Source organism: Mesoplodon bidens (assembly GCF_964165515.1).
Source record: "Mesoplodon bidens genome assembly, chromosome: 1".
Lineage (NCBI taxonomy): Eukaryota > Metazoa > Chordata > Mammalia > Artiodactyla > Ziphiidae > Mesoplodon > Mesoplodon bidens.
Genome location: NC_138176.1, coordinates 88,424,032 through 88,436,127, shown reverse-complemented (window position 1 = coordinate 88,436,127; position 12,096 = coordinate 88,424,032). Strand labels below are relative to the sequence as shown.

Below are 12,096 nucleotides of genomic sequence, written 5' to 3'. Positions count from 1 at the left end.
TAAATTAAATTTTTAAAAATACACATATTTTTATAAACCAGAAGTAAACAATTAACTAGAGGAGCAAATGGACACATGTACATCATGAAGGAATACAGCTTAGGGCAAGCCATCTATAACATTTCCTTTCATTACTAAGTTTAATTTTAAAAATGTAAACAAAAACAGAAGCAATACAACTATGTTAAGAAACACAGCTTTGAAACAAAAAAACAGGTGTAGCTAATTAAATGTGTCATTTTGCTTTCATTATTTTATGTTCTAATGATCTCAAAAGTTTTGAAATGGGAAACAAGTTGCAACGAAGAGAACAAAAGGCAAAATGCCCCAGGCAAGCCTAATGCCAACACATTCTTTCCGGTATATGACATGTTCTCCTCAAGCCCCACATCACTATCCAGATATAATCACTTCTAGACAAGAGCAATTACTCTAAATTCATGCTCTTCAAGACCATCTGCTCCATATTCAATCAACAAACATCTTGCTCCACGCATATGGCATCCTACAATTTTAGACTTAATGCTTGCTAAATAATGATGTTATTTTTTGAGCATGCAATTAAGTCCCTTCCTTAGAAACTAAAATTCATCACAGGAGTAATAATGTTTTTTAGAATTATTATCTACCCTACAGACAATTATATAAAGAAGTAACATGAAACATGGGCATCTGGATCTCAGACTTGAATTGTAAAAGTTAGGCATAAAATTTCTGAATAGTATATTCAGGCAAATGAAGACTAAAAGCAACTATAAAAATCTAAGTCTCTCTTTTTAAAATATACTTTCCTCAAAATATCAGAATTCCAGAAATGTTTTATCTGGAGTCTTTGCTCTCCCTCAACTCAGTATTAAGTATATAGTAGACAAGGTGATAAGTATTACTTGATATATTACTGGGAGAGTTCCATTTCTCACTCCTTATTCATAGAAAAGAAATTAAACAGAATACTCTCAAAGAGGGTATTGTGGTTCTTGCATTATTTATATTACAAATGATTGGTATAACTTAGACTGACTGCAGAAGCCAGGTCTATTGCGAATCCCCTATCACTTTAAAAAATTGCTTTTAAAAGTAATAGCACTATGGAAAGCACCCTGGTGTCAAGACCTGAATCTTGGGCCAAGACTTCACTAACTGCTTAAGCTTGGATGGATCACACAGTCTGTACTCATCTGTGAAATAAGGGAATGTACTAAATGATTTCTGATAGGGTCTTCTAGTTCTAAAACGACAGAATTAATTCACTTCACCAGTCCCAGGTTTTAACAAACTTTCCTAAAAATACAGCTTAGTTTCAAAATTTTAATATCAAATTATTTATTACCTGGCTTACCAACCCTATTAAAAGGCAGAGTTAGGGGCTTCCCTGGTGGCGCAGTGGTTGAGAGTCCGCCTGCCAATGCAGGGGACACGGGTTCGTGCCCCAGTCCGGGAGGATCCCACATGCCGCGGAGCGGCTAGGCCCATGAGCCATGGCCGTTGAGCCTGCGCGTCCAGAGCCTGTGCTCCGCAACGGGAGAGGCCACAACAGTGAGAGGCCCGCGTACAGCAAAAAAAAAAAATGCAGAGTTAGGAACAAAAAGGATAGTTTGCTTACAGCATAATTCTTATGCCAACAGAGGTTGAAGATCTATGGCTTGGTGGTCTAGAGCAAGGTCCAGGTAAGAGGAGAGGAACCAGGAAAATAATGAAGGAATATAGTCTGATATGATTTTGACTTGGGGAGTGGGGGGGCAGGCCAACTATATTTGTCCTTTTTGGAAGGTACAAAAACTCTAAGTAACACACCATTAAAACTGAAAAAATAATTCATAGTCACTATCTCTGTTCCTTCAACTTTCAATAACCCCTCAATTTATTGCGATCTACTAGAACTACTCTCTTCCAAGGCCCTCGTGACCACCTAAGTACTAAGCACTTGATGTCACTGTGGTCTCTATACTGTCGATCCTGGCCCCACTATTTATTTCCTGTGTGATCTTGATGAAGTTCCATAACTTCTCTGACCTAAGTTTCTTCACCTATAAAATGAAGATAACCATATAAGGAATGCTGTAAGAAATCATTAACATGTGTGAAGGCACTTCAAACAATGGATGACACATTGTAAGTGCTCAATTAGTGGTAACTAATAATATATTATTTCTAATTACTTCCTCCCTGAATCTTCCCTCATTTGAGTCACCACTTTTTTGGGGTTCTCTTCCCACCTCTCTAGCCACTCCTCAGTCTCCTATACCAGATTTTTCCTAACAATTCAACCTTTGAATGGTGGTATTCCCCAGGATCCCTTCTTTCCTCAGTAGCAGGCTAAAACCTCCCTGATCCTTCACAAATACAACACAACATATTATAATTTTACCTGTTACACTGCTGCACTTCTCTGTGCATCTTGAGCTCTAAGAGGAGAAAGTCCAAGTCTCTCTTATTCACTGAGGTAGTCCCAGCACCAAGTGCAGTGCCTGGCTCAATAAATGAACGAACAAATGAACTCTGTTCATTCTAAGTGACTTCATTCATTTCAATGGCTTCAGTCATAATCTAACTGGTGCCAACTCACTAAAACAGAGATCTAACCAAGACTCTCATCTCCAAAACCTGCAATTCAAAATCCTGCAGCTTAGACAATGTAAACAATAAAGAGGGGTAGAAGGTGGAGGACAGAGTGGGCAGGAAGAAGACATCGCAACAGTCCAGACAAGAGCAACGAAAAATAGTTAAAAAAATTTTTTAAAGCTGAAACTCTGAATAAATTTTGAAAATAGAGCGACAGGATTTGATAAAGAGTAACAAAAAAAGGAATCAAGAATAACTCTTAGAAGTAACTTTCTTTTAGAAAGACTGATTTTTTTTTTTTTTAATTAGAAAGAAAACCTTTCCTTAGGTTTTCTACTTTTATAGCCTTGGCAAGGCAACTCAGAAAATTTTCCACTAGTGAAGTACATAGGATATATCACTTAGAGCTTAAACAGAATCAAAACTACCACTTGTTTTTCTGAAACAAACCACTCAGCTCCAGTCATTTCAAATGAACAGCAGAACTAACATTAAGATACCCAATTCACTGACCAAAAAAAATTCTACTTCTCATATAATATCCATAATGTTTATGCAGTAGGAAAAATCCTAACATCACAAATATAACTATATTTCAGAATTACAAAACAGAGGGGAAAATTCATTGCCGTATGATATTATATTGCATAATTACTGCCTATTTATCCACCTACAATAATGAATAAAGATATGATCCCTTATAAAATGCATTAATTAGAGTGATAATCGTGATACATACATCAATTTAATTTTGTTGCTCTACTGCAGGGCTACAGTGGACTCACATGTGGGACGACGTGGGTAGGGGAGGGAAGAGACTGTAACTCTGACTATGTATGACAGGAGAGCTCTCACATTCAGCAAGAAAATCTGTCAGGGAGGAACCCCCAAAATAAGCCATATCTATCTCTAGTCTGCATATTTCTATTGATGGGCAAGACTTTTACCGATCCAGATTCAGTAAAAGTCACTACCCTAGCAAGGTAAAGGATTCTGCTAGACTTCCCTGATACCACTTGTACTAGAGTAACCAAATACTTCATAAAATCAGGAATACTGTCAAAATTCAAATAAGTACCTACCAGAGAAGTGCATAAATACACATAAAATATGAAAAAATTTTTTTTAAAAAGAGAGAAAGTGACACTTACCAAGGGTCTGTATAAACCATGAACACTGCTGTCAGGCTATACTTCTAAACCTCATAAGAACTCTTTTAAAAATGTTATCCAAAAAAAAAAAAGTTATCCCTATTTAGCAGGTGAGGAAAGAGTTCAAGAGGTTAAATGGCTTGCCCAGTGACTCTCAGCTGATAAGGGGTAGTACTAGCATTTGAAACTAGAGCTCACCATAAGCTTTCCACAAAATCCTACTATTTCCCTGGGCCTTATTTAAAAATATTGAATTTTTACAGAATCAACATTTTAATTCTAACTTAGAAAATAACATTGGCAGAATTCAAAAATGGTAGAAAATGTTAGAAAAAGAACCTTTCTTAAGAACTGGACTGTACATAGGAGATCCTCCATAAATTCCTGTTCAAATAAGCTAGTGAAGGGTGGGAGGAAGGACTAACAGCTATAAATATCTGAGAACGCTGCTACAAGACAGATAACATTTTCCATTTCACAAGAAGTTATGTTATAATAATTAGATTCAGTATTTTTACTAGACCTACGCAAGTGTAATAATGACAAAATCATTGTTTAAATAAGAGTTTTAATTCTTCCTGTTCTGTGATGGTATCTTATCAAGGCCCAAGCATTTGGTATGAACATGTTGAAATGATGTGTAATCAACAAGGATGCTAAAGATAAATTCTTAGAGATGTGAAGCAAATGCTTCCTTCCACTGTTAACAAAATGACCGAGTCCTCTTCTTGAAGAAATCAAGCTCTATTTATATTCACTCTCCTGAAATGGCACAGGCAGCCTTAGAAGGATAAGTTTATAATAAATCCCTGCATTTGGAAAACACTGTTGCTAAGCATCTTCTAACATTCAGCAGAGTTTATATAATTCATGTCTCCACTGCATAATTAACATTTCATGTTTTCTAAAAAAGTGTGGTATGCTTATCTATGTTGTTAATTTAAAACATTATAAATTTTGAGGGAATAAAAGGTTATGCAACTAATTAATTAGAAAGGCAGCCTAATCCCAGGAGGGATAAAAACATAGACATCAAATGTCAGGATGTGTCAGAGTTGAGCTTATAAACAGCTTGTCTGCTTGAGATAAAACATTTCAAAATGCAGCTGCTCTTTGCTTAAAAAGGTGAGCTACAAAACATTAGGCTTTTGGACAAGTCAAGACTTATCAAACCACACTCTAGCTCAAAAATTAATTATAAAGAAAACATAACATTCGAAAATCAGTTTCATACCCAACCCTCAACATTAAACATTATATCTGCTCAGATAATAAGAGATCCAATTGTTGAAAGCAATACTACAGTAGTATTTCCAACTTTCTTATTTGTTATGGAGACAAAGTTTAAAAATACGGAAAATATTCAATAACACCAGAATAAAAGGTTAGAAAAGTTGAGAGTAATCACACTGCAAAAGACACAGCATCACCTTTACAAACTCTGGAATAGATTGCAAACCTTCCATCCTCTGGAAAAGAATGCACAAACATATATACTACAAGGATTTTGATCTTTTGTATTAATAACCCACAAACAATAACCTTAAGATTAACAAAACAATCAGTAACATAGTTCACTTAGGTTTCATGAAATTCGGAATCACTTCAATGTATGTAACTACTAGACACCTGTGCACCATTTTTATTAAAAATGGCAGAGCTTCCCCAACTAGAAGGCAGTCCAGGAAAAAGGAAAACCACCAGACAGCCAACACACAAAAAGCTCAAAGAACATACATATCCACAAATCATAAGCAAGCAAATGTTCTAAGAAAAACACATGTCCACATTTTTACTTGTATTCTTAATTGTTAATCCTTAACTATTTCCTTAATTGTGGCTTTCTATCTTTCAGAATTATTTTTCATTTTAAAGTTTTATTCAGAACCATTATATATACCTGCAAGACAAACTTGGACACTCATTTTCTCCTACAGTCAGAGACTAAAATGATACAGTAGTTTAGAATAGTACATTACTATCACATAAAAACTCTAGGAAGAAACTCAACACTATCAGTGAGAGAGTCAGAATTACATTACCTAAACTTAATGCAGTTATTTAAATCAGTTACAGAGAATCTCCAAAAATCGGAGAGCTGGTTGGCCTAGATCAGTGGTTCTCAAAGGGTAGCCCTTGGACCAGCAGCACTGATTATCACGTGTAACTTGATAGAAATGCAAATTATTGTACCCCAGCTGGACCTACTAAACCAGTAGCATGCAGCCCAGAATTGTGTTTTAACAAGCTCTACAAGTGATTCTTATACAGGTTTAAGGCAGGAGAACCACTGGCCTAAATTAATGATACACTTCCTGTTCACAGGGAAGTACAAGACTGGCTACTTCAAATCACTTGGAAAACATTATAAATACTGATTCCAGTTCCCCACCTTCTTTATTCAATTAAGTATGGAAAGTGAGTGAGTGAGTGAGAGAGAGAGAGAGAGAGAGAGAGAGAGAGAGAGAGAGAGAGAGTGTGTGTGTGTGTGTGTGTGTGCGTGTGTGTGTGTGTGTGTGCACGCGCGCACCTGCATGGGAGCATGCATGGCTTCCCAGGTGAACCTGAGGCATAATGAGGTTTTAAGAACCAATGACCTGGGAATTCCCTGGTGGTCCAGTGGTTAAGAATCCGCCTTCTGTTGCAGGGGACGCAGGTTTGAACCCTGGTCGGGAAACTAAGATCCCACATGGGCAGGGCAACTAAGCCCGGGTGCCTCAACTACTGAGCCAGTGCACCTCAACTAGAGAGCCCAGGTGCTCTGGAGCCCGTGTGCCACAAGGAAGATCCCGTGTGATTCAACTAAGACCCAACACAGCCAAAAATAAATATTTAAAAAGTTAAAAAACAAAAACAGGGGTTCCTACCTTTAAAAAAAAAAAGAACCAGTGACCTATGTCAGTGGCTCTCAAAGTGTGGTCCCCACACCAGCAGCATCAGCAACAGCATCAGCTGGGAACATGTTAGGAATTCACAGGTACCAGCCCAGACCTACTGAATCAGAAACTCTGGGAATAGGGCACAGCCAGCCATCTATAGTTTACCAAGTTCTCCAGGTGATTCTGATGCACGATAAAATCTGAGAACCTCAACTCCAAGTGATCTGTCTGGAATTGAGAACATGTGAAATGAATCTGAATTCTGCAGAAAAGAATAAATAAGAGACAGAATTAACTTGTGTACTCAGGAATACATCTCTTGGAGCTGGAGTCTCTCACTTTCCTCACAAATTTGGAGGTCAAGGTGACTTACTTCCCAGATAAGCCAGTAGGAATTCTCAAGCTGTCCACTTAAACACAGCACAACTGGTGAACAATGAAAATGCCTCCTAAAAAGCACTGGGGTTTTTTTTGTTTTTTTTTTTTGCGGTACACGGGCCTCTCAATGCTGTGGCCTCTCCCGTTGCAGAGCACAGGCTCCAGACACGCAGGCTCAGTGGCCACGGCTCAGGGGCCCAGCCGCTCCGCGGCATGTGGGATCTTCCTGGACCGCGGCATGAATCCGTGTCCCCTTGCATCGGCAGGCGGACTCTCAACCACTGCGCCACCAGGGAAGCCCAAAAAGCACTGGTTTTAAGCAAGATGTATTTAAAGTCCACAGTCAGAACCATAGCTGAGAAATCTTGTCAGTGGGAAGCCAAAAATTGACTGGAAATGTTCAAAAAAATAGCAGCAGTTATTTAAGGCACCACAGAACACTACCTTGTCTATTGCCACATAACCACTCGGAGTTGTTTCCTTAGCACAGAGCAGGGATTTCTAAAGGCAAGAAAGGCCAGGAGGGGATGAAGCTCAACAGGGGTTTAAAGACAAAACTAAACTCAACTCTGAAGTGAATAAATATTTTTATTACTCTACCAAGAGGAGTGGAGTGGTAATTACGTCTCATTATGTCTCCCAGTTTTCACATACATTTCTCAAATACTTACTGAGCATATTGTCTCTAAATATTAAAATTTTACCATGACTCTTTTTGTAAAAAATATGATTCTAAATTTGTGTGTAATCTAAGGTCAGTGTAATAATTGTGACTGCTTCTACTTGTCCAAGGATACTTACTATGTTAAAAAAAAAGGGGGGGGCACAGCAGTTCAAACTTCCCTAGGCAGTCATTTTAAAAGACTAGGAGCCATTCAACTCTTCCCCTAATAACTCCTCTAAATTTGAATTTAGTTAGAAGGCAACATTAAATGTTCAATTCTTTTTATCTAGAACTAGGAGAATACGTAGTTCAAATTTACTACATAGCTGAGTTTTTTCTTCTTATGCTCAATGCACACATTAGGGGTGCCCTTGTATATCCAATAAGTGAGATATGCCCATTCTATAGCATTTGGAGCAAAATTCTACTATTTTTAATGCTTATAGAGTTTGAGTTTTATCTTTCCTTCTGAGTCACACTATTAACCAAATGTATAAGTTAATCAAGTCCTTAGTCAGACTGTTTCAATGAGAAAATGCAGTTAACTTCACAATCAGCATTAGTCTGCTTTGTAGCATTATTTCTAAGAACACTGTGGGAGAAAGCCCTGACTAACCAGCTAAGTTTAAATCATTCAGACAAACAGGCACAAAAGAGAAGGCAATGAAGAGTGGAAAAGCCAGGTGTATGAAAGTAGCTAATGAGGCCAGGCCAGGTTTAGTGCCTAACTTGGGTACTTCCTTGTTATGTTCTAGTTCATCCTATCCTTCCTATCCTTCTTCCCTCCCCCCTTCCTTTCTTCCCTTCTTTTTTTCCATTTCTTTCTTCTTCTCCCTTATATCCAAGGAGTGTCATATGTACAAAGGCACTTAAGTATCATCTACCACAACCCCCTCAATTTACAAATGGAAAAAACTAAGGCTCAGATAAGGCAAAGAACTCGCCCAAGACCACAAGCCTGATTTTAAAGGTATTTTCTACTCAAAATCCATTTTCTACTATACACCCCTGCCTCTTTAGAAAAATCTCTTGCAAAAATTCTAGCACACTGTTCTTAAGCTTTATTCTGCTATATAAAGTTAGAGAACACCACTGCATAACACAACATACACTAGTATTTAAGACAGTATACACAAAACTACATATTTTCCCTACTGGAAACTTTAATTTTAAGACTAATCTTTTTAAAAATTACCTTCTCAAAATCTGATTCATTGCTAGATTAGGGGAAACAGAAGATCAGTTAAATACCTGAAAATTTGAAATTATTAAGTCATATTAACAGCAGTTAATATTTATTTACTGCTTGTATATGCCAAGTACATCCTTTTTTTATGTGTATATTTTTTATGTGTATATTTTTATTTTTAGGTAGAGGGATTAAGAGTGATTCTTATTTCATTTTTATAGTTTTCTGAATTATCCAGATTTTTTTCATAAAACATATATATTTTATGATTAGAAAAAAAATTAGCTATTTCCATTAGGAAATAAGTGAGATATAAATTATCAGTTTGTAAATAAACCAGTTATTAAATCCATCAGTACAGAATCACTACAGCAAATCACTCTCACCTGCTTCATTACACAACGCTTTCAAGTCTGCTCCAACGTATCCATGAGCATTATTTGCCAGCTGTAGCAATTCAGCTTCAGTGAGCAAATGGGGCACTCTTCGAAGCAGTTTCTGGAGGATATCTAGCCGGTCTTGTGCATTCGGAACGCCAATCTCAATTTCTTTATCAAACCGTCCAGGTCTTCGGAGTGCAGCATCCAAAGCATGGGGGCGATTTGTGGCCCCAAGAACCAACACCTGTCCTTCACTTCCTTCCTAACAAAACAAAATTAAAATATATTACAGGGGCTTCCCTGGTGGTGCAGCGGTTGAGAGTCCGCCTGCCGATGCAGGAGACATGGGTTCGTGTCCCGGTCCGGGAAAATCCCACATGCCGTGGAGCGGCTGGGCCCGTGAGCCATGGCCGCTGAGCCTGCGCATCCGGAGCCTGTGCTCCGCAACGGGAGAGGCCACAGCAGTGAGAGGCCCGCGTACCGCCCCCCCCCACACACACACTATATATATACACACACACACACACACATATTCTTCTAAAAGTAAAAAAATAAAAAAATTATGCACTCGCTATATAGACAAGGATAGATCTAACTGTCCAGGCTGCTAAGTCCTATCCCTTATTTCTCAAATTTTGTCATTCATCCCATATTTCCCAAAGCTCAGTCTAAATTCTCCCTTACCTAGAAAGTTTTCCAATACTTAACTCTCTATCTACTGTAAGTGATGTCTCTCCCACTTCTAGCATCTTAACTACACAATTCTCATGAATAACAACATATATACCCTATACCATATAGTTTTAATTTGTTTAATTGTTTTAAGTTGTCCTTTTCCCTACTTGAAAGCAAAGATTATGACCTACACGTTTCAAACAGAACAAGGCTCTATTACGCAGTTGTCTAAGAAATCTTCCTCACATTCACAGTTTCTATTTTGTTTTGATAAATATTCAAATTCCTGAAAATACACACAACAATATAACCAACATCCAAGTATCAGATACCCTTGAATACATACGGATTTTTACTCTGAGAATAAAATTTGGAACAACAAATTATAAAGAACTGTGTTCACGATGAGCCACCTGTAGAAATTAGCCAACGTTCTACTCAGAAGACCCAAGTGTAATCTCACAGAGACAAGCTTAACTGGAATGTGATTTGAAGTAAGAAAACTCAAACCTAATCAACTATACTGGATGTGCCAACAGGAAGTGCACGGATTACAGTGAATCTACGAATTATGAGTTTAGAAGACAAAAATACAGGCCCTTAAACATTTTCAGGCTAAAACATCAGTGTCACATGCTCCCAGTCCTGCCCAAAGGCAAGAACATAAGTTCACAGCACGTCTATCCCAGTGGCAGAGAAAGAGGTAGCAATGACATAGTAATTAAGATCCTCCAACACAGAGCCTCCTGATTTCCTACTCACCAAAGTCCATTCTAATTGTAATACAGCTCTCCACATATATTTTTCTTCAGGATGAAAAGAGAGCCATTCATAAACTAAGTATTTGGTCAGCTTAATAATTATATTTTTCTTTTTCTTTTTTAAAACTCTTTTCATTGAAGTATAGTTGATAATAATTATACTTCTTATCATAAATGGACGAACTGGTGTCCCAGTTTATGTATCAGTCTCTTGTGAGTGTTGTTATTATGGATCTATCCTCAGAGCTCCACTATCTCCAACATACTAACAACACTGAATCCTCCAGCTCTCTAAGTTCAGGACTGAACCTGGGACATTATGATCACACCTAGGTAGTGCCCTAAGACTGAGAACCAGATGGTAATCCAGCTTCCTGCAGGTTACAACCCTTCTCTTATGTTACTCTTAAAATTGTAACACAGGTTAGCAACCAATAGAGACAATAACAAACGTTCCCATCATTTTCACATGTTCAGTTTCTACCAATAGTCAGTAAAACCAAAAAGTTTGAATTGTCCAGTTTTTCAATGTGCAAAAGACTAGGGACTCCATGATTTCTAAAATTTCTTTTGGTTCTGACATATTATGATTCTAAAAATATGAGTTATTTACAATCTTGTATAAGAAGTGTATTCTTCTGATAAATGCCTAACAGGAGTCTGAGAGAATTTTTCTTCATTCCTCTTCCCTATTAGTCCTATGGATCTCCCTTTCATAATCAGCATATAGTTTTTATTAATATAAGACTGTATGCACTATTAAAGAATCTGGTAACATGAGTAAATTCTTTTTAAATGTTGTACAAACACATTTCCCATTATTCTCACTTCCTGTCCTTTCACTTGCCCAACTTAGAGCCCCTAAAGAATCAATTTTTACAAGAGTAATAAGACTTACTCATGAAATTTCTTAGCAAATTCCCCTTAAATTTAATTGCTAAATTTTCCTTACTGACTTGGGCTTCAGGTTTTTAGGTTAATACCATTTATTATAAATCTATCATTGTATATAATTTTATATGCTAGAAAAATATGTCAGGTTATACTGTCCTAGCTGTTACTAAGAAATCATGAAGAAAATTATTTTATGGGTCTTTCCTCTAGTTTTTACAGCTAATATTTCTTCCTTACCCTGGAGTATCCAAAAAACTCAGACATATTTGACAGTTTTTGCCACTACATGCATATTATTAAGAAAATAGCCCCTCCTACAGAAATCAATACTGGTGCTGTACTTACTGAACCAATACCATCCATCAGTGTTAAGAGTGAAGCTACAACTCTTTTCTCCACTTCATTCTGAGCCCCTTCTCTTTTAGGGCAGAGTGCATCCAGCTCATCAATAAAAATAATTGATGGGTGCCTAAAAATAAACAAGTAAAATGAATTCTCTAATATATATTTAATTTTTAAATGATACGTTGCACTGCAGTTAAAAAATTGAAATTGTTTTAATT

General features: G+C 37.2%; 1 protein-coding gene across 3 annotated transcripts in view; it reads right to left on the bottom strand.

The window, feature by feature from the left end:
* Nucleotides 1–12,096, bottom strand: part of AFG2A (AFG2 AAA ATPase homolog A) — a 333,075-nt gene that overhangs the window by 305,179 nt on the left and 15,800 nt on the right. For all 3 annotated transcript variants that reach the window (XM_081246187.1, XM_081246188.1, XM_081246189.1), the window contains exons 8-9: nt 11,879–12,002; nt 9,210–9,465 (exon numbers count right to left, since the gene is read on the bottom strand). In XM_081246187.1, the coding sequence (XP_081102313.1) occupies nt 9,210–9,465; nt 11,879–12,002 (380 nt within the window). The remainder of the gene's footprint in view (nt 1–9,209; nt 9,466–11,878; nt 12,003–12,096) is intronic.